Source organism: Pelophylax lessonae, assembly GCF_965119305.1.
Source record: "Pelophylax lessonae genome assembly, chromosome: 3".
In the NCBI taxonomy this organism is placed as follows: domain Eukaryota; kingdom Metazoa; phylum Chordata; class Amphibia; order Anura; family Ranidae; genus Pelophylax; species Pelophylax lessonae.
Window position 1 is genome coordinate 67,326,135 of NC_138770.1, and position 23,576 is coordinate 67,349,710.

The 23,576-nt window shown below is 46.5% G+C and overlaps 1 protein-coding gene across 1 annotated transcript in view; it reads left to right on the top strand.

Moving 5' to 3' along the window:
• Positions 1 to 14,283: 14,283 nt before the first annotated feature.
• LOC309550886 (uncharacterized protein) overlaps positions 14,284 to 23,576 on the top strand; it is a 43,549-nt gene continuing 34,256 nt past the window's right edge. The window contains exons 1-3 of the mRNA XM_082251268.1: positions 14,284 to 14,405; positions 18,244 to 18,342; positions 21,153 to 21,326. Of these exons, the coding sequence (XP_082107394.1) occupies positions 14,372 to 14,405; positions 18,244 to 18,342; positions 21,153 to 21,326 (307 nt within the window). The 5' untranslated portion in view covers positions 14,284 to 14,371. The remainder of the gene's footprint in view (positions 14,406 to 18,243; positions 18,343 to 21,152; positions 21,327 to 23,576) is intronic.

Consider the following 23,576-nt stretch of genomic DNA (forward strand, 5'->3'; position numbering starts at 1 on the left):
CAAACCAATCAAAATACGCTTATTGCGTTTTTTTTTTACCAAAAATATGTAGCAGAAAACAAATTGGCCTAAAATGTTAAAAAATTTTGATTTTTACATTTTTTTGGGGGAATTTCATATAAAAAAATGTGAAAAATATTGTTATTTTTTCAAAATTGTCGCTCTTTTTTTGTTTATAGCACAAAAAGTAAAAACCGCACAGGTGATCAAATACCACCAAAAGAAAGCTCTATTTGTGGGGGGAAAAGGGACATCAATTTAATTTCGGTACAGCATCGCACGACTGCGCAATTGTCCGTTAAACTAACGCAGTGCCGAATCGCAAAATATGGCCTGGTCAGGAATAGGGGTAAAATCTTCCGGTCTTAAAGCGGTTAAAAATACGCTGATTGAGAATTTTTTTGTCAAAGACATGTAGCTAAATACATTTTGGCCTAAATATATGACAAAAATTAAATATATTGGATATTTTTCAACTGTCAAAGTAGAAAAATATTGTTATTTTTTCAAAATTGTCACTTTTTTTTATTAATATCGCAAAAAATGAAAAGCGCAGAGGTGATCAAATACCACCAAAAGAAAGCTCTGTTTGTTGGAAAAAAAGGACGTAAATTTTGTTTGGGTATGGCGTGGCATGACCGCGCAATTGTCAGTTAAAGTCGCACAGTGCCGAATCGCAAAAAGTGGCTGGGACGTAAAGCAGGAAAATCCTCCGGTGGTAAAGTGGTTAAAGCTGAAAGTCTGCAGTTAAAGCACATCTTGTTTGTTTCATTTCAAATCCATTGTGGTGGTGTATAGAGCCAAAAAGATTTGAATTGTGTCGATGTCCCAATGTTTATGGACCTGACTGTATGTCACCTCTCTTTTGTCAATGGACTTTCTTGGCACCTCTACTCATCCATGGACAACTTCAGCACTACTCGCTTGTCTGTGGTAATCCACGATACCATTCACTTGTCGATATCCATACTTGGCAACACTTGCTTGTTAATACACAGACGTGGCACCATTAACTTGTTTGGGGACAATTTCAGCAATGCTTACTTGTCTATGGACATACTTGGTGCCATTTATTTGGGCCAAACGTGTGATTTATTTGCATCACTCCTTTTTTTCCCAGGACATTTGGATTATTTTCTATTATCTCATTAATTTTACAACTTGCAGCTCAGAAATTCATTTTGATCAGTAGGACAAAAAAAGAAATGAGAGAGAAGTCCCTGATTGGAAGAAAGGCCGGTCACATGGCTCTGGTCATACTATTAGGCCCATCTCCGGCCTTTCTTTTCTAGTTCTCTGCTTGATATATATATATATATATATATACATACACACACATATATACATATACATACATATATATATATACACATATATATATATATACATACATATATACATATATATATACACATACATATATATATATATATATATATATATATATATACATACATACATACATATATATATATACATATATATATATATATATATATACATATATATATATATATATATATATATACTTTTTTTTTTGCTTCCTAGAGGTAACCTGTGTTTTCTATTCTCCTTTGAAGACTGCCTCTGTCCCTCCTACAACAGACCTCAATGAATACACCATGTGACCACAGAGTCATCAGGCGAGCTCACGCAAGCGCAGTAGAGCCAGCTAGCCGTACCCTCCCGCGCAGGCGCAGTTCACGGTGTGAGGGCTCTTAGCGCATGAGCAGTACGTCACCTTCTCGCAGTCTGTTCCTGCGCGGTGGGCGGTGGCTAGAGACCGGAAGCGGAGATTGGGCAGAGGAGCGGACAGTAGACCGGGGAAGAACATGGAGGAAATCCGGGACCCGGTAAATGCAGCAACCTAGTCTCCTCTCCTGCAACCAATGAGAGCACGGGAGTTCCGGTCCTCCTTAGTTGTGGCACCACAAAGCTCAGCTAGGCACCGTGGCGACCAATGGGCTCGCCTTTTCTCTTCTCTACCCTGGAGGGGTTCTATAGGACCGTGCATGGGGGTTTCCTGACATCTGCAGGGGTGCAAAGGCAGGGTGGGAGGGGCCAGGGAGGTCACATAGGCCAACCTTGGAGGACAACAAGTCCCAGCATGTCAGAGGTCTCGTGAAGTCTCAGCTTGGGGGGGGTCGGAGGTCTCGTGAAGTCTCAGCTTGGGGGGTCAGAGGTCTCGTGAAGTCTCAGCTTGGGGGGTCGGAGGTCTCGTGAAGTCTCAGCTTGGGGGGTCAGGGGTCTCGTGAAGTCTTAGCTTGGGGGGGGTCGGAGGTCTCGTGAAGTCTCAGCTTGGGGGGGTCAGGGGTCTCGTGAAGTCTCAGCTTGGGGGGTCAGAGGTCTCGTGAAGTCTCAGCTTGGGGGGTCAGAGGTCTCGTGAAGTCTCAGCTTGGGGGGTCAGGGGTCTCGTGAAGTCTTAGCTTGGGGGGGGTCGGAGGTCTCGTGAAGTCTCAGCTTGGGGGGGTCAGAGGTCTCGTGAAGTCTCAGCTTGGGGGGTCAGAGGTCTCGTGAAGTCTCAGCTTGTGGGTCGGAGGTCTCGTGAAGTCTCAGCTTGTGGGTCGGAGGTCTCGTAAAGTCTCAGCTTGGGGGTCGGAGGTCTTGTGAAGTCTCAGCTTCTGGGTCGGAGGTCTCGTGAAGTCTCAGCTTGGGTGGTCAGAGGTCTCGTGAAGTCTCAGCTTGGGTGGTCAGAGGTCTCGTGAAGTCTCAGCTTGGGGGGTCAGAGGTCTCGTGAAGTCTCAGCTTGGGGGTTGGAGGTCTCGTGAAGTCTCAGCTTGGGGGGTCAGAGGTCTCATGAAGTCTCAGCTTGGGGGTTGGAGGTCTCGTGAAGTCTCAGCTTGGGGGTTGGAGGTCTCGTGAAGTCTCAGCTTGGGGGGTCAGAGGTCTTGTGAAGTCTCAGCTTGGGGGTTGGAGGTCTCGTGAAGTCTCAGCTTGGGGGTTGGAGGTCTCGTGAAGTCTCAGCTTGGGGGTTGGAGGTCTCGTAAAGTCTCAGCTTGGGGGTTGGAGGTCTTGTGAAGTCTCAGCTTCTGGGTCGGAGGTCTCGTGAAGTCTCAGCTTGGGTGGTCAGAGGTCTCGTGAAGTCTCAGCTTGGGTGGTCAGAGGTCTCGTGAAGTCTCAGCTTGGGGGGTCAGAGGTCTCGTGAAGTCTCAGCTTGGGGGTTGGAGGTCTCGTGAAGTCTCAGCTTGGGGGGTCAGAGGTCTCATGAAGTCTCAGCTTGGGGGTTGGAGGTCTCGTGAAGTCTCAGCTTGGGGGTTGGAGGTCTCGTGAAGTCTCAGCTTGGGGGGTCAGAGGTCTTGTGAAGTCTCAGCTTGGGGGTTGGAGGTCTCGTGAAGTCTCAGCTTGGGGGTTGGAGGTCTTGTGAAGTCTCAGCTTGGGGGGGTCGGAGGTCTCGTGAAGTCTCAGCTTGGGGGTCGGAGGTCTTTTCATTTGGTTCTAAATCCTTTAGTGTGAGAGCTCATAAGGTCCCTAAAGTCTTAGCTTGAACATAAGGGATCAGAGGTCTACCAAAGTGTCAGCTTGAGGGTCAGAGGTCCATCCCCTTAAAGATTCAGGGGTTAAAGGTATAGTCTTAGTTTTAGGGTCAGAGATTCTCGAAAGTATCTGATAACGTTTCAAGGGTCAGAGGTCCCCTTAAATTCATCAGCCTAAATGTCAGAGGAATCCTACAGTGTCAGATTGAGCATCAAGTCTCAAAGGTTCCCTACAGTCCTAGCTTAAGGGTCAAAGGTCATCCAAAGCCTCAGCATAAAGGTCAGAAGTCCCCATAAAGTTTCAGCCTTGGTGTCATGGATCAGAGCCTTCCTAAAGTCCCACCTTGAGTGTCAGAGGTGCCCTAACATCTCAGCCTGAATGTTGGGAGGAAGAAAACTGCTAAAGTTTCAGTTTTAGGGTCAGAGGTCCCATAAAGTCTGCTTGAGCATCAGGGGTTAAGGGTCTCCTAAAGTCTTCGCTTATGGGTCAGATTTTCTAAAGTTTCAGCTTGTTGAAGGTCAGAGGTCTTCTAAGGTCTTCACCTGAAAATCAGGGCTTAAAGGCCTTCTAAAATTCCAGCTTGAGTGTCCGGGGTCAGAGGCTCCCTAAAGTCTCAGCTTGAAGCTCAGTCTCAGGATGAATGCCAAGGGTCAAAAGTAATCTAAAGTCTCTGGATGAGGGTCAGAGGCCCTATTCATGTTTACCCTTAATGTCAGAGACCCCCCAAAGTCTCCGCTTGAGGGTCAGAGGTCCCCTAAAATCTCAGCCTAAATGGCAGGTGCCACCGGACTCCTAAAGTCTCAGCTTCAGGGTTGGAGGTCACCTAAAATCTCAGATTGAGATCTAAACTACCAAAATATTCAAGCATAATCTCGGATCAACCGCTAGTATAAGGAACGACCGCTTGTGCATTAAAAGCTGTTGCAGCTGTATCAACCACTCAACCAGTGAACTGATAATTCACTCAATTAGGTGCTGCAGTCCACGTGACCAAAGACAAGCAAAACTTAAAGCGGAGTTCCACCCAAAAGTGGAACTTCCGCTTTAAATAGTCCTAACCCCCTGACATGCCACATTTGGCATGTCATTTTTGGGGGGGGGGGGGGGGAGCGGGTACCTAGTTTTGACATGTACCTGCTCCCACTTCCGCTCGGAGCGCCGCAGCGCCCTGAACGGAAGTTCTCCTCTCCCTCTCTGCAATCTTCTGGGACATGTCAGAGGTCCCAGAAGATTGCCGGCCAATCACGACGCATAGCACAACTCGCGCATGCGCAGTGCGTACCCGGCTGTGAAGCCGCAAACTGTCACAGCCAGGTGCCTACATCAGTGATGCCGACGCCGCAGAGCAGAGAGGGAGAAGACGGCGCATCACTGGACCGTGGGACAGGTGAGTGTGCGGTTAGGCTGGAACTCCGCTTTAAGGAAGACCGCTGTCTACCAAGGGAGTCGCATAGATGGGACACTACGGTTGAAATGGGAAAACAGCTTTATTAAAAAAAAAATAAAAATAAAATATATATATATATATATATATATACAGTGCCTTGCGAAAGTATTCGGCCCCCCTGAACTTTGCGACCTTTTGCCACATTTCAGGCTTTAAACATAAAGATATAAAACTGTAATTTTTTGTGAAGAATCAACAAGTGGGACACAATCATGAAGTGGAACGAAATTTATTGGATATTTCAAACTTTTTTAACAAATAAAGAATTGGAAAATTGGGCGTGCAAAATTATTCAGCCCCCTTAAGTTAATACTTTGTGGCGCCACCTTTTGCTGCGATTACAGCTGTAAGTCGCTTGGGGTATGTCTCTATCAGTTTTTCGAGAGACTGACGTTTTTTCCCATTCCTCCTTGCAAAACAGCTCGAGCTCAGTGAGGTTGTATGGAGAGCATTTGTGAACAGCAGTTTTCAGTTCTTACCACAGATTCTCAATTGGATTCAGGTTTGGACTTTGATTTGGCCATTCTAACACCTGGATATGTTTATTTGTGAACCATTCCATTGTAGATTTTGCTTTATGTTTTGGATCATTGTCTTGTTGGAAGACAAATCTCCGTCCCAGTCTCAGGTCTTTTGCAGACTCCATCAGGTTTTCTTCCAGAATGGTCCTGTATTTGGCTCCATCCATCTTCCCATCAATTTTAACCATCTACCCTGTCCCTGCTGAAGAAAAGCAGGCCCAAACCATGATGCTGCCACCACCATGTTTGACAGTGGGGATGGTGTGTTCAGGGTGATGAGCTGTGTTGCTATTACACCAAACATAACGTTTTGCATTGTTGCTAAAAAGTTTGATTTTGGTTTCATCTGACCAGAGCACCTTCTTCCACATGTTTGGTGTGTCTCCCAGGTGGCTTGTGGCAAACTTTAAACAACACTTTTTATGGATATCTTTAAGAAATGGCTTTCTTCTTGCCACTCTTCCATAAAGGGCAGATTTGTGCAGTATACGACTGATTGTTCTCCTATGGACAGAGTCTCCCACCTCGTATCAGTAGATGCCTCCTTTTCTGGACGTAGCCTCTTCGCTCACTGTTTCACTCAGCACCGGCATCCGATCATCTGTTTAGACATACTCCATTTGGCATCCACCACACCTCCTGTGCATGCCTGCAGCTGCTATCATCAAGTGGACGTCGCGTGCGTTTCGTTAACCAATCAACGCTTACTTCGTCGGAGATCTAAAGTCTTAGTTAAAGGGTCACAGGTCCTGTAAAATCTCAGATTAAGGGTCAGACGACCTCTCAAGTGTTTTTACCTGAGTGCCAGGGGTCAGAGGCCTCCTAAGGTCTCAGCTTAAACATCAAAGGTCTATTTTCTCAATGTGAGGGTTGTAGGTCTCCTAGAATCCCATATTGAGCATCCAGGATCAGATGTCCTCTAAAGTCTTGGCCTATTTGTCAAAGGTCCTCTAAAATCTCAGCTTGAGGGTCCGAAGTCTTCTAAAGTCTCACCCTGAGTGTCAGGGATCAGAGGTCCCCTAAAGACTCATTTTTAGGGGGGTTTAGCGCTTATGTAGACACCCCTATAGCTGTAATCATTGCTGTATAGCATGGGTGTCCAACCTTTTGGCTTCTCTGTGCCACATTGAGTGTAGAGAAATTTTCTCAGGCCGCATATAAAATATATACTACAGTTATGGTATATAAGTAATAAAACGCCGCCGCGCCCTTCCCGCATGCCCATCCAATGCAGCTTCACCAGTGCATGCCCAGCCAATGCAGCCTGATCAGTGCCCATCCAATGCAGCCTCACAAGTGCATGCCCATCCAATGCAGCCTGATCAGTGCCCATCCAATGCAGCCTCACAAGTGCATGCCCATCCAATGCAGCCTCACCAGTGCGTGCCCATCCAATGCAGTCTGCAATGAAGAGAGGAGAGCCGCTGGATCTCCCGCTTACCCGGTGACCGCTGTCATACGAAGTCCTGCCTCCTGGACCGGCTCCTATGATAGACGTCACCAATGTGCTGTCTACCTTTGACAGAGGCTCCGAGGCAGCCTCTGCCTACAGTTAGTTGGAAGCCACTGTGGCCGTGCCCCCGACTCGACTTCCTTCCTGCCCAGCAAAAAAAAATAGTCAGGGGGCAGTGGGCCGCATTGCCTGTGGTTCTGGGCCGCATGCGGCCCTCGGGTCGCAGGTTGGACATGCCTGCTGTATAGCCTAGTCTGCTTAGTTTATGAAAAGCAAATAACAAAAAAAGACGCCTATGAAAAACTAAATACCCAAAGTTGTATTCTCTATATCAGGGGTGTCAAACTCCATTTCATCACGGGCCGCATCAGCATTTTGGTTGCCCTCAAATGTCCGGTTGTATCCAGAGCACAGTACCCCCCCCCCCCCCCCTTTACATCAGATGTCAAGAGTCCCCCACCCTCCCTTACATCACAGTGCACCATCAGTCTGCAGGAGGACCTGAGGAGGGCTGGAGTCAGCTGAATACTGGGACCAGTGGAGACAAATGAGGGGGTGATGCAACGGCACAGAGAGCCTCAGGATCTGTAAGAGGAGTTCTATCCTCTCTGCTGCTGAAACAAGGTTGAGGCGGAAAACAGGGGGGCGCTGCAGGAAAGGTGCAAGGGCCACATGAAATGGCCTGGAGGGCCGGATTCGGCCCACGGGCCTTGTGTTTGACCAATGTGATCAATATTGTATCATTATTGTTGCCCTCAATAGACACATTGTGGGCCCTGGAAGATTAGTTCCACTCCATTCAGCTCACTGCTTTATTTGTAGGGATGTAAGTATATCGGCTACCGAGAATTATCGTCCGAAAATAGGGTTATCTGCGTTTTGCAGATAACGCAGAAAAAAGGTGCCAATAATGGCTGAAAATAAATTCCTATTAATTTAAATTCATAATATTAATGAAAAAGTCAAATAGAATACAATTCTATATAAAAAATGTTTTTTAAAAACTGTCCGTTTCGGTGCAGCACTAGGAGTCTTGGCAAACCAGGGTAAAGTGTTTCTTTGCCCGGTCTGTCCAGCACATTGGCCTTACTCTGAAGGTAGAATTTCTGAATCCAATGGGTCCATATTGCTACATCTATTGACTACTCTAGGGGCCCAAAGAACACCTTTCTGGGGGGGGGGGGGGGCATGATTAATAAGTCACATAGTTTAGTAATCTGGATAACGATTTTTTTGGAAAGAAAACATGAAGCTCCCTGTGATGAAATCCTTGCCCCTTCCACCAAGACACACATGGCTGTTGGTGTCTGGCTGCTCCTTCTCTATTAAAACGGTGTTCTAGCCTCCCCCTCCAAAAATTAAATCAGCAGCTACACATACTGTACCTGCTGACTTTTTTAAAATTTGGGCACTTACCTGTCCTGGAGTCCAGCGATGTCGGCACCGCAGCCGATGTTTCCAGTAAGGGAACCCAGCAGCGAAGCCTGGCGGCTTCATGAGCGGGTCCTTACTGCGCTTGCGCGAAGCGTGCTGCGCATTTGGATTGGCTCGGCGGCGGGGGAAGCAGGAGGGGGCAGAACTTCCGAGGAACAGCACCGCGGCACCATCTCCCGGAAGTGGGGAGGGGTACCTGTCAAACAGGTACCCGTTCTCCCCCCCCTGAAAGGTGCCAAATGTGGCACCGGAGGGGGGGGGGGGAGGAAATGAGCGGAAGTTGCACTTTTGGATGGAACTCTGCTTTAACTGGATAGGCCAAAACAAGACCTGTGTAGGCAAGGGGTTGTGTCAAAACCTGTACTGGTACAGTGCCTCCTGCTGCCAGCATTGTGTATAACACCCACGCAATGGAGGTAGCATGGCACCTCATATGGCACTTTTCCACTGCATGGAACCGAACGGTTCGGCTCGCTTTTGTGCTTTTCCACTGCTGGTACCGCATGGTATGGTGTAGGAACGGTTCGGTACGGTAAGGCGGCGCTTTTCCACTGCATGGAATCTCCACGGTATGGCTCTCAAAAACAGTACTACCTCGATTGTGGTTCCAAGAGGTACTATACCCGGTACCATATCCCACAATCCTTTGCATGCAGTCACTACTAGCCACTGATTGGTCAGAGAATCGTTGTTATCCCACCCACTTAACTTTAGTACTACTTTAGTGGAAAAGCAAACCATACCGTACCGTACCGAACCGTTCCAACACCGTACCATGCGGTACCAGCAGTGGAAAAGCAAACCGGGCCAAGCGGGGCCGAGTAGAGCCGAGCCGGTACTTACAGAGGAACCCTTGAAATTGGTCTCGGGGAACCCCTGTTTAGAATGAAAAATCTACAACTCATGACACATTAGTGTGACAGTCAGTGGGAAGAACGCTCCTCACTCTTGTCGTCATTGGGAAGAATTACCCCCTTTACAGATAGCTAAAAGGAACAATGGTGTCATTGGAAACTTATCTGAGAGGCAGAAATTGCCCATTGCTCAAGGAACCTCTAGCAACCTCCAGGAGGAACCCTGGTTAAGGAACCCTGTTAGACTATTGGTGCTCCCAAGGCCGGTTGTCCAGAGAAACTCTTGGGATTAAAGTTCTCCCTACTTTTTTTTTGTTTTCCGTGTTTTTGAAAACACTGTGTATGAAAGTAAACCTGTTCAGAATATAGTTGGGAAGTACTTTAAGGGTTTAACAAGCCGTCAGTAGTTCTGACCCGATTGTGTCTTCCTGATTACACCACAAGCCCCCCCCCCTAACACCTTCCAATCCAGTTAAAGCTCATGTGAATAATAGGTCCATGTACTTTATTCAGCATCACCTCTGTTCTCCTTCCTTCGTTTTTTCTTTGTATTTAAAAAAAATAATTTACTTTGAGCATATTTACAAAGTGCAGTTACACCACAGACCTGGTTTTACTCCCTCAGCATGCTTCACTCCAAAAGAAGCTTTGCTTTGCTTTGAAGTTCCTGATTAAACCTCACTGGGGTGAAATGTGTTCAGGCAGTAGGGATGGGGTCTGGCGGAGAGTGATGTGCTCTAACTGGGCTTTGTTAACCACTTGCCGACCGCCTAATGTAGATGTGCCGCAGCAACGCAGCCTCCCTGTGCTGGATCATGTACCTCCTATGTGATCCGCGAGCCTGCACTCTATTCGGCTAAGTGATTTACGCAACAGAGCTCTGCGACGGGATCTTGCTGGATTATGAGTTCTTTTTATTCCCTGCTAAGCAGGGGGGGGAAAAAACAGGATCCTCAGTAAAATCAGCACACATAACACACACGCTACACGTTTTTAGGCACACATTTAACCCTTTGATCGCTCTAGATGTTAACCCCTTCCCAGCCAGTGTCGTTACTATAGTGACAGTTTATAGTATTACCACTGATCACTGTATTAGTGTCACTGGTGATGTCAGTTCCCCTCAGTATCAGTTAGTGTCAGATTGCTCGCTGCACCATCGCAGTCCCTTTTTATAAGTCGCTGATCACCACCATTAGTAATATTAATTAAAAAAAATTCCAGTATATATACCATAGTTTGTAGTAGGGGTCGGCCGATACTGATTTTTCGGCCGCCTTTCAGGCCTAGCGGCGGTATCAGGTGCCATTGTTCTGTACATTTAAAGTTGTCTGGCACCCTGCTGTGTGTGTGTGTGTGGCTGTCTGGCACCCTGCTATGTGTGTGTGTGTGTGGGTGGCTGGCTGGGACCCTGCTGTGTGTGTGTGGGTGGCTGGCTGGGACCCTGCTGTGTGTGTGTGGGTGGCTGGCTGGGACCCTGCTGTGTGTGTGTGTGGGTGGCTGGCTGGGACCCTGCTGTGTGTGTGTGTGGGTGGCTGGCTGGGACCCTGCTGTGTGTGTGTGTGGGTGGCTGGCTGGGACCCTGCTGTGTGTGTGTGTGTGTGGGTGGCTGGCTGGGACCCTGCTGTGTGTGTGTGTGGGTGGCTGGCTGGCACCCTGCTGTGTGTGTGTGTGTGTGTGTGTGTGGCTGGCACCTTGCTGTGTGTGTGGGTGGCTGGCTGGCATCTTGCTGTGTGGCTGGCTGCCACCCTGCTGTGTGTGTGTGTGTGTGTGTGGCTGGCTGGCACCCTGCTGTGTGTGTGGGTGGCTGGCTGGCACCCTGCTGTGTGTGGGTGGCTGGCTGGCACCCTGCTGTGTGTGTGGCTGGCTGGCACCCTGCTGTGTGTGTGGCTGGCTGGCACCCTGCTGTGTGTGTGGCTGGCTGGCACCCTGCTGTGTGTGGCTGGCTGGCACCCTGCTGTGTGTGGCTGGCTGGCACCCTGCTGTGTGTGTGGCTGGCTGGCTGGCACCCTGCTGTGTGTGTGGCTGGCTGGCTGGCACCCTGCTGTGTGTGTGTGGCTGGCTGGCACCCTGCTGTGGGTGGCTGCTGGCTGGCTAGCATGTCCTCTCTTGTTCAGTTCTGTGGCATGCACTGTCCGAGGCGAGGGAGGCGGCGGCCTTTGGCCTATCCGGATAGAAGAAGCCAGGACTCAATCTGTTTGCAGGCCCAGTGCGCCTCCACGCACAGGGCCTGCAATGCACTGCAAACCTTCTGAGTCCTGGCTTCTTCTATCCAGGCCTATGACATAGTGGGCCTCAAAAAAAAAAGGTCGCTGCGGCAGGGGGAGGCCAATATCAGTACGTTTGTGACCGATACAGATTATTTTAAAAATGTGAATATCGGACCCCAATAATCAGCTGCACCGATAATCGGTCGATTCCCCCCATAGTTTGTAGATGCTATAACTGTCACATAAACCAATCAATATACACTTATTGGAATTTTTTTTTTTTTTTAACCAGACATGTAACTGAATACATTTTGGCCTAAATTTATGAAGAAATGTTTTTTTATTGGATATGTTTTATAGCAGAAAGTAAAAGATATTATTCTTTTTTTTTTTTTTTTTTTTTTTTTTTGTTTTCAAAATTGTTGGTCTTTTTTTTTCGTTTATTTAGCAAAAATTAAAATAAAAAAAACGCACAGGTGATCAAATACTACCAAATGAAAGCTCTATTTGTGTGAAAAAAAACAACAAATTTTATTTGGGTACAGGGTTGCATGACTGCGTAATTGTCAGTTAAAGTAGCGCAGTGCAGCATACCAAAACATGGCCTGGTCATGAAGAGGGTGAAATCTTCTGGAGCTCAAGTGATTAGTATGCTCAAGGAGCAGTCTTATACCATTTTAGCCATTGACTAAAGTAATAGTTTGAATTTAGGGTGATACCATTTATTGGCTAACGTAAAGCCCAACTCTGGGCATTTAAAAAAAAAAAAAAAACAGGCTGCACAGATTAACCACTTAAGCCCCAGGAAGATTTTATCCCCTTCCTGACCAGGGGGTATTTTGCGATTCGGCACTGCGTGATTTTAACGGACAATTGCGCGGCCGTGCGACGCTGTACCTAAACGAATTTGGCGTCCTTTTTTTCCCACAAACAGAGCTTTCTTTTGGTGGTATTTGATCACCTGTGCGATATTTTTTTTTTTTTTTTTTGATCATGCGCTATAATCAAAAATAGAACAACAATTTTGCAAAAATAACAATATTTTTCACATTTTTTTTTTTTTTATATGAAATTCCCCCCCAAAAAAAAAAAATGTAAAGATCAAATTTTTTTTTTAAATTTTTGGCCAATTTGTTTTCTGCTACCTATGTTTGGTAAAAAAAAAATCACTGTAAGCGTACTTTGATTGGTTTGCGCAAAAGCTATTGCGTTTACTAACTAAGGGAAAGATTTTTGTCATTTTTGTTGTTTTTTTGTTTTTTTTTTAATGAGTAATGGCGATCTGCGTTTTTTTTTTTTTTTTGCGGCGGACATATCGGACCCCTGACTGACATTTTTGACACTTTTGGGGGTACCAGTGACATTACTACAGTAATCAGTGCTATACATATGCACTGTTACTGTAAAAATGACACTGGCAGGGAAGGGGTTAACTTTATTAGAGATGCAGTGACTATATGTGTCCCTAGGGGCGTGCTTCTTACTGTGCAGGGATGTGGCTGTGTGTGTAACAGCACATATCAACGGTCCTACATAGCAGGACCGTTAGATCAGTGCTTTTACACAGGGGAGAATGACAGGTGGCTTTGTTTACATTAGCCGCCTGCCTTTCTCCCTTCGCAGCGGACGATCGCGAGTGACCGGCGGACATCGGGTCCGCCGGTGACACGCACAGAGGTGTCCGTGAACGAGCCGAGGCGGGAGCCCCTGGCACGCTATTGGCTCCCAGGCTAGTGATGTGTATATATACGTCACTTTGCCTGGCCGGGGCTGACCGCCGCAGTAAATAGTCGTGCGGTCGGCAACCGGTTAACTGCTTGTTTTTGTCTAGGGGATTGGAGAACCGAGATATACTTGCCTAATCCATTGATCCTCCCCACACAAGACCGGTCCCTGTGGTTCCATCTCCCCTGCAGTCTGGTGGTCAACTGTTCCTGATGTCATCACGCCCATAAACCTGCTCTGGACATGAGGACGTCAGGAACACTCCACCACTGGATAGTGAGGGAGTGTTGTTTGCCGGTGGAGCAGAGGATTGGGCAAATTTACAACCTTTCACCCCCTTCCTGCCCAGGTCAATTTTCAGCTTTCAGCGCTGTCACGCTTTTAATGACAATTGCATGGTCATGCAACACTGTACCCATATGAAATTTTTATCACTTTTTTAGGACCAATAGGGCTTTGTTTTGGTGGTATTTAATCGCCACTGGGTTTATATTTTTTGCTAAACAAACGGCAAACAACCAAGAATTTTGAAAAAAGAAAACGTTTCTCTGTTTATAACATTTTATAAATAAGTAATTTTTCTCCTTCACTGATGTGAGAGCTGATGAGGCTGTGCAGATAGGTGGCATGGACTGGGGAGAACTGACAGTAGGCACTGTTGGGGCTGCACTGATGATCGGTGCCCTGATTGTCAGTGCAGATGTCCCCTGTGTGAATTTGCCGGTTATCAGCTCTTCTCTATTCACACGCTGTCAGTGTGAGGAGAGGATTGCTGATAACGGCAAGTCCGGTTTACATTGTGATCAGCTGTGTTTGGACGATTGGCTCTTTACCTCCGAAGGATGCAGCGATCGCAGATCATTGCTGATGCGCATCGCAGGGGGGGATGCAGGCAGCATGTGCAAGGTGTGGCTGCGCTATACTTGTCATTCGGCTATTGTGTGGTGGCGAAGGTGTTAATAAGGTATTATGAGGTCTAAAGTTCCAGCTTATGATGTCTCTAGTTCCACCAAAAAATAACAGGGCTTTTCAGGACCGGTAGATTTTGGTGTTTGTGGTGAGCCTGGTTGTCTACCCCCTGATCTTCCCATGTCCCAAGTGTTCTCCTGTAGTGTTGGTGTGACACTCATCGGGGTCCCCCCCATCCTTTTCTATCTCAGGGCACCGTGACATTTAATGATGTGGCCATCTACTTCTCTCAACGGGACTGGCAGCTGCTGGCAGACTGGCAGAAGAAGTTGTACCGAAATATCATGAAGGAGATCCATGGTGCTCTTAACGCACTTGGTAAGCTGTCTGTTTGTACTGTAAATGTCACAGAATTTGTGGGGAACAGGATTCATAGAGGGGAGACACAGGCTGAGATGGGTTAAAATATCTGTAGGAGGCCTCCATGATGGTATCCGTATTGGTGCATTCTGCCCCTCACTGGAATGGTAGCCTGTCTCCTACCCAAACCCATCAACCACCCCCTCTTCCCATTGTGGTACCAGTATTGATTAGGGATCGACCGATTATCGGCAAAGCTGATATATAGTGGGACCGATATGTACTTTCCTGGATATATCGGAATCGGCCCCTGAGGTTACCGATATTTCGGGAAAGTGCTTGTACTGGAGTGATGCCTGCAGCTAGAGGCATCACCCCGGTACCGGCGTCCATAGCAAACGATCGGCTTTCTTGTAATGACCACCGATGTGGCTGAGAAGCCGCTCGGCTGTCATTACAACGTTCCCCCCCCCCCCCCTCCCTACGGGGAGACCCTGGCAACCACGGCCGCCAAAGAGACGACCCGATCAAAGCTGCATTCGGCTCTGATCGGGTCTCAATGTAAAAACCCAGAATTGATGTCATGACATCACTTCCGGGTACTCTGCGCCAAATTCAAACAAATTACAGCATTTAAAACAGCCAAACTTGGCGTTTTGAATGCTTTTAAGTGCAGAGAAGGGGACCCCCAGATCCCTCCACAAGAGTACCTGCCAAAAAAAAATAAGCATTTTTAATGTACGAAAATATCGGTCGATACCGATATGCGATGACCAAATCGGTATCGGCAATAAAAAAAAAAAAAAAAAAAAAAGATATCGGTTGATCACTAGTATTGATGCATTCTGCCCCCACTGATATATTGGCCTGTCTCCTACCCATACCCATCAACCACCCCTCCTCCCATTGCTGTACCAGTATTGATGCATTCTGTCCCCACTAGTATATTACCCTGTCACCTACCCAAACCCATCAACCACCCCCTCCTCCCATTGCTGTACCAGTATAGATGCATTCTGTCCCCACGGGTATATTACCCTGTCTCCTACCCAAACCCATCAACCACCCTCTCCTCCCATTGTTGTACCAGTATTGATGCATTCTGTCCCCACTGGTATATTACCCTGTCACCTACCCAAACCCATCAACCACCCCCTCCTCCCATTGCTGTACCAGTATTGATGCATTCTGTCCCCACTGGTATATTGGCCTGTCTCCTACCCAAACCCATCAACCACCCCTCCTCCCATTGCTGTACCAGTATTGATGCATTCTGTCCCCACTAGTATATTACCATGTCACCTACCCAAACCCATCAACCACCCCCTCCTCCCATTGCTGTACCAGTATTGATGCATTCTGTCCCCACTGGTATATTGGCCTGTCTCCTACCCAAACCCATCAACCACCCCCTCCTCCCATTGCTGTACCAGTATTGATGCATTCTGTCCCCACTAGTATATTACCCTGTCACCTACCCAAACCCATCAACCACCCCCTCCTCCCATTGCTGTACCAGTATTGATGCATTCTGTCCCCACTGGTATATTGACCTGTCTCCTACCCAAACCCATCAACCACCCCCTCCTCCCATTGTTGTACCAGTATTGATGCATTCTGTCCCCACTGGTATATTGGCCTGTCTCCTACCCAAACCCATCAACCACCCCCTCCTCCCATTGCTGTACCAGTATTGATGCATTCTGTCCCCACTAGTATATTACCCTGTCACCTACCCAAACCCATCAACCACCCCCTCCTCCCATTGCTGTACCAGTATAGATGCATTCTGTCCCCACGGGTATATTGACCTGTCTCCTACCCAAACCCATCAACCACCCCTTCCTCCCATTGCTGTACCAGTATAGATGCATTCTGTCCCCACTGGTATATTGGCCTGTCTCCTACCCAAACCCAACAACCACCCCCTCCTCCCATTGCTGTACCAGTATTGATGCATTCTGTCCCCACTGGTATATTGGCCTGTCTCCTACCCAAACCCATCAACCACCCTCTCCTCCCATTGCTGTACCAGTATTGATGCATTCTGTCCCCACTGGTATATTGGCCTGTCTCCTACCCAAACCCATCAACCACCCCTCCTCCCATTGCTGTACCAGTATTGATGCATTCTGTCCCCACTAGTATATTACCCTGTCACCTACCCAAACCCATCAACCACCCCCTCCTCCCATTGCTGTACCAGTATAGATGCATTCTGTCCCCACTAGTATATTACCCTGTCACCTACCCAAACCCATCAACCACCCCCTCCTCCCATTGCTGTACCAGTATAGATGCATTCTGTCCCCACTGGTATATTGGCCTGTCTCCTACCCAAACCCATCAACCACCCCCTCCTCCCATTGCTGTACCAGTATTGATGCATTCTGTCCCCACTGGTATATTACCCTGTCACCTACCCAAACCCATCAACCACCCCCTCCTCCCATTGTTGTACCAGTATTGATGCATTCTGTCCCCACTGGTATATTGGCCTGTCTCCTACCCAAACCCATCAACCACCCCCTCCTCCCATTGTTGTCCCAGACGTTTGCCACCTGCATTGATCTTGCTCCACCATTCCAGATAGGTTTTTTTGGATACGTGCTTCCTGAGAGTATTGGAGTTTGAAGTCTCCCTACATTTTATACACAACAAAGGAGAAATCCTCTCTCTGACATTTCATGCTCTCAGTGCCGCCAAGGTCATGTGACACTTTTAAGAGACCCTGTTGCCAGACCAAAATCTTCCTTTAATATTTATATGTGCAAATAACCTATTTTATTCATGTTCTATCCCTATTTTAAAAGCTACTCTTGTGTAGACATCCAAAAACCCTGAGAGTTCTTCTGGGTGCCACTATCTTGTAGGTGACGTCAGCTGCCTCAAGTGACTTAGTATTCCCCTTTACTCCTTCCTGAAGTGCTACATAAAAGGTTATGCAAAGAGGGAAGGGATGGAGGAGCTAGGCCAGCACAGACAGTAATTAGACACTCCCAGTTTGCCATTTTCAGTTTGAAAAAGTACTGTCTATAAGTTGGTGACTTGAAGTGTCTGTTACCTTTTTATTAGTTCAGGTTCTAGCGACTTGATATCCCTACCCTCTGGGATAAGCACCGCCTACTCGCCTTCAGCTTGTCCAATAAGAATGCCCTAATGGCCACTAAAAGGCTTTCTTTGGTTGGCATTTCTCTTTGCTCCTGTTGGCCGAAGGGAACAAAGGAAATGTGACTGAGGGAGTGAGCATTAAAGAGGACCTGTTGCATTGCCCAAAGCATCCTACTGAATTTAGTTGTATATTTGAAAATGGTACACACACTGACATCAACCTTCACCAAACTTTATTGTTCTAAGACAAGATCACAGGAAGTCTCCTCTCAACGATGCATGGTGGGTGAGGACTTTCTGTGATCTCATCTGGTACAATAAAGTTTGGTGAAGGCTGGTGTTGATTTGTTACACATGGGTTGTGTTGACAAGCGTCATCAGCCACCACCTATAGTGGCAGAGGTGGGTGGATTGCAGGTTCATGGGTGACGGCTTCCTTTGATATTTTTGGACGGGGGATCCTCAAACTACGGCCCTCCAGCTGTTGCGGAACTACACATCTCATGAGGCATTGAAAAACTCTGACATTCACAGACCTGACTAGGCCATGATGGGAATTGTAGTTCCTGAACAGCTGGAGGACCATAGTTTGAAGACACTTGTTTTAGGATAACAGCTATGGGGGTTCTTCTCCCCTTTTTCAGAGAAAACCACACAGATCTTTAACACCAGCAATTCCTCTAACTAAACTGGTAAGTGTGTCTGTTTTACGATAACCCCAGGCTGTCTTCATTCCCCTCCTCAGGGTATGAGATCGCCAACCCAGGGACCCTGGTGAGGATTCAACAGCATGATGAGCCGTATTTCAGGGATGAACTCAGTAAGGAAGAAATGGCAGCGAATGGTGAGGATTGATAGCACTGTACATATATTAAACCAGGCAACCCAATGCTACCCTAACCTCATCCCCCAAATCCTTACAGGCTGTGTCCACTTTTTTGCCAAAAAATAAACCAATGCACCCACATTTGCCAAAAGAAAGCCTTTTTTTTTTTTTTTCTTTTTTTTCCAAATGGGCCTGCATTGCAACTCTGATCAGTGGATGGCGGGTGCAATGCACAGGCTCCTGAAGACTCTCCCTCCAGCTCTTTCTTCATACCAAGGTATGGACTTTCAGAGACGGAGCCTGAGGGATGTCACTGGACTACGATTGCGATAATGAGTCCCGCAGTGCTGTCAGGACTTGTAGTTTACTCATTCACAGATCTTTGTGGCTGAACGGCACAGCTGTGGTGGTCCACAGAGCCGTGGAAAATTCAAAGGTGACCGCTGCCATTAGGGATAAGAATCCAGCTCACTGCTGGGGGGGCCTCTTGGCACCTAAGTCTGGCCATACCATGCATCCAGATTTTTTTGATCAGCCATCGGCTATTTAAAAATAACTGCGTGTATCCACCCATCCATACAAGCAAGATGGATGGGTAAGTGCTCCCCGCTGTGTTGTATTCTGACTGTGGGGACTCCTCCCCTTCTCCACTGTGAGAATACATTGATCGGCGTTAATCCTCCTCTGTCGGAATACATTGATCGGCGTTAATCCTCCTCTGTCGGAATACATTGATCTGCGCCGATCCTCCTCTGTTGGAATACACTGAACGGCGCTGCTCCTCCACTGTGGGAATACACTGAACGGCGCTGCTCCTCCACTGTGGGAATACACTGAATGGCGCTGCTCCTCCACTGTGGGAATACACTGAACGGCGCTGCTCCTCCACTGTGGGAATACACTGAACGGCGCTGCTCCTCCACTGTGGGAATACACTGAATGGCGCTGCTCCTCCACTGTGGGAATACACTGAATGGCGCTGCTCCTCCACTGTGGGAATACACTGAACGGCGCTGCTCCTCCACTGTGGGAATACACTGAATGGCGCTGAACAAAAGGATAATTTTCATCAAGTTGGTTTGCCAGAAGTCGATCATTATATTGACTTCACGGGAACGGCCATAGATGGATCTAAGTTCAGTGGGTCCCGGGTAGAGCTGTATTATTCTGGATATAATTAAAATCCCGAATATGTTTGTTTTTTTTTTTTTTTTTTTTTTTTTTTTGGCTTAGACTAAAGATCACAATTCTTGGTGTAACATCATCTTTTACATTATACAAAAAAATTGGCTGACTTGGTTTTTTTAAAATTCATTAAAGTGTATTTTTTCCCAAAAAACTGCGTTTGAAAGACTTTGGCGCAAATACATGTGACCTAAAAGATTGCAACGATCCCCATTTTATTCTCTATGGTCTCTGCTAAAAAAAAAAAAAAAAATATATATCTATCTCAAAAGTATGGTGAGTAACACAACAGCAATGGTTCGTTGAAGTCGTGTGCAAAGCAATCAAGCCATCCCACAGGCTGTATGTATAAGAGAACAAGTCCACAGGGATTGCTGCACAAATATTCTTTCTTTATTAGAAAAACATCCAAAAGTACATACCAGTACAATATCAGAGTATTTCGATAGTAACGTTTCGAAATACGTATTCCTCATACAGAAATAAATCTAGTACTTTTGGATGTTTTTCTAATAAAAGAATATTTGTGCAGCAATCCCTGTGGACTTCTCTTATATATGTGTGTGTGTGTGTGTGTGTGATTTTCTAGCAAAAAAATGCAGATTTTAACTTGTAAGCAATAAATGTCAGAAAAAGACCTAGGCTTTAAAGTGGTTATAAACCCACATTAAAGACTTTTACCTATAGGTTCTATACAAATCTCCTAAACAAGCACTGTTTAGGAGATATTTACAGTGCATGCAGCCGATGACGGCCACCTGGTGCCGTTCCTTCAGAATCCTGTGCCGTGTTATCGCCAATCAGATGGCCGGAGGATGCGAACCAGGAAGCAGGATGGCCGGACATGTCGGCCGTCCTGTAGCTGAGTGGGTGGCACTGCGGGGGCTTCGTTTTAAGGTAAGTATTTCATAATGAGCTAGTATGCAATGCATACTAGCTCATTATGCCTTTTTTCTTTTTCTTTTTTTCTTTTTTTTTTTTTGGAGAAGTTTACTTGAGGTTAAACTGCCATCACTTAGTCCCCGTTCACACTAAGGCGACCTGTGAGGCGACCTGGTCTCCTCACAGGTCGCCTTCCATAGGGAAGCTGCGGACCCGTTCTAATAGGAGCGACACAAGTCGCTCCGACTCAGAAAAAGGGTCCGGAGCTTCTTTGGGGTGACCCGGAGGCGACCGCCATAGACTTCAATGTTATGAAGTCCGTGGCGGCCGCTCCGAGGTCGCGGCGCGCTGCTAGCACCGCAACCTTGGAGGTCGCCCCCCCAAGTCGGATCGCGGCAATGTGAACGGAGCCTTACAGACGGAAGTTCATTCCCTTGATCTAAAAGAAGGAAATTCTACATTGTAAAGCATTATGTTTTATAGTTATCTAGCAGCCTTCACAATGTTGATAGACATTTGCCAGAGACTCTCTTTTTTTTTTTTTTTTTGACAGCTGTGGATGAGCAGAGAACGGCTTTGTAAGAATCAAGGAAATGCAGTTTTAAGATAGTGGGGGAGGGTGAATCGAGATCGCAATTTTGTAACGATTAATCATGCAGCTCTAGTCTCGGGTAACGGTTTTGCCTGAATCGGTGAAGTTGAAATTCCAGGTGAAATAAGAAGTCTGAATTTTCCTGATGCTCCTCTGTTGTTCCCTCCAGCCTGGGTTTCACACGGCGACAAGCTGGAAGAACGCATGGCTAACGTCTCGAACAGCGTGCTGCAGCTGCCGTCCATCAAACCCGACATCTTACTGCGGGTGAAAATGGAGGGCGTGACCAGCGAACAAAGCAGCCAGACCCCCACGCCAAAAATGGAGGAGAGCAAAGACTCCGGTATGTATGCAGCTGTCGGGTCACGTAAAGTGCGGTGAGCCTTAATAACCAATCAGGTTTCAGATTACTGTAATCAGGGGCCACCCGAATAGAAACTTTTTATGATATTAAGAATTTTCTATTCCTATTTGAATGTGGTCAGATTGGTTTGATTAAAGTAAAAGGCAAGCTCCAAACAGATGTTAGAGCTTGACTTATACAGTCAGGTCCATAAATATTTGGGACATCTACGCAATTCTAATCTTTTTGGCTCTATACACCACCACAATGGATTTGAAATGAAACAAACAAGATGTGCTTTAACTGCAGACTTTCAGCTTTAATTTGAGGGTATTTACATCCCAATCAGGTGAACGGTGTAGGAATTACAACAGTTTGTATATGTTCCTCCCACTTTTTAAGGGACCAAAAGTAACGGGACAGATTAACAATCATAAATCAAGCTTTCACTTTTTAATGCTTGGTTGCAAATCCTTTGCAGTCAATTACAGCCTTAAGTCTGGAACGCATAGACATCACCAGACGCTGGGTTTCATCCCTGGTGATGCTCTGCCAGGCCTCTACTGCAACTGTCTTCAGTTCCTGCTTGTTCTTGGGGCATTTTCCCTTCAGTTTTGTCTTCAGCAAGTGAAATGCATGCTCAATCGGATTCAGGTCAGGTGATTGACTTGGCCATTGCATAACATTGCACTTCTTTCCCTTAAAAAACTCTTTGGTTGCTTTCGCAGTATGCTTCGGGTCATTGTCCATCTGCACTTTTAGCTATAATTTGAGGGTATTTACACTCAAATCAGGTGAAAGGTGTAGGAATTACAACAGTTTGTATATGTGCCTCCCACTTTTTAAGGGACCAAAAGTAATGGGACAATTGGCTGCTCAGCTGTTCCATGGCCAGGCCAAGTCTTCTCTTGATTGTTGACTTTGACACACATACACCTACCTCCTGGAGAGTGTTCTTGATCTGGCCAACTGTTGTGAAGGGTTTTCTTCACCAGGGAAAGAATTCTTCGGTCATCCACCACAGTTGTTTTCCATGGTCTTCCGGGTCTTTTGGTGTTGCTGAGCTCACCGGTGCGTTCTTTCTTTTTAAGGATGTTCCAAACAGTTGATTTGACCACACCTAATGTTTTTGCTATCTCTCTGATGGGTTTGTTTTGTTTTTTTCAGCCTAATGATGGCTTGCTTCACTGATAATGACAGCTCTTTGGATCTCATATTGAGAGTTGACAGCAACAGATTCCAAATGCAAATAGCAGACTTGAAATTAACTCTGGACCTTTTATCTGCTCCTTGTAAATGGGATAATGAGGGAATAACACACACCTGGCCATGGAACAGCTGAGCAGCCATTTGTCCCATTACTTTTGGTCCCTTTAAAAAGTGGGAGGCACATATACAAACTGTTGTATTTCCTACACCTTTCACCTGATTTTGGTGTAAATACCCTCAAATTAAAGCTGAAACTCTGCATTTAAAGCCCATCTTATTTGTTTCATTTCAAATCCATTGTGGTGGTGTATAGAGCCAAAAAGATTAGATTTGTGTCTATGTCAGAATATTTATGGACCGGACTGTATTTGCCTTCCCTGGCTGGAGATCGTCCAGCATCATCTAGCCTTCCCCAGCCCAACTATCCCTAGCCTGTCCTTCCCAGTGATTGGATTTCAGTTCTTTGGATCAGAGGCTCAGCTTCACTTGTGAGTTTTTACCTAGGGTGGTCTTCATGCAAATACAGTTCACTTAGGATCACCCCATACACCCATCCATCAAGGCATCTTGATATTTGCATAACTCCTCCCACTGCTTGCACCAGGGCTGAGGGCTCTTCAGAGCAGCACTGAGGAAGGGTGCTGTGATGTTTTCAGGAAGCTAGGTACATTGCCCTACCGGCCCCTCCCACCAGCAGTAATCTGCCTGCATTGCATAATAGAAGAACAGAGACCCAGTGATGACTTCACAGGGTCTAAAATAAGGTATGTAATGCTAACGGAAAGGTTTTATTCACAAAATTACATTAGCACAGTTTACTATACTTCAGTTGTTGATGAACACAGTGAGTGATGGGAACCAGAGGAGCACAGGAAGGCCTAGGCAGCAGAAGGAGAAGGAACCTGGGCAGGAGGGGCAGCATTTACTGGAACCGATAGTTTTTTTTTTTTTTAAAGTATTTATTTAGCAAAAACAAAATAAAAAAAACCCAGCTGTGATTAAATACCACCAAAAGAAAGATCTATTTGTGTGAATTTTTTT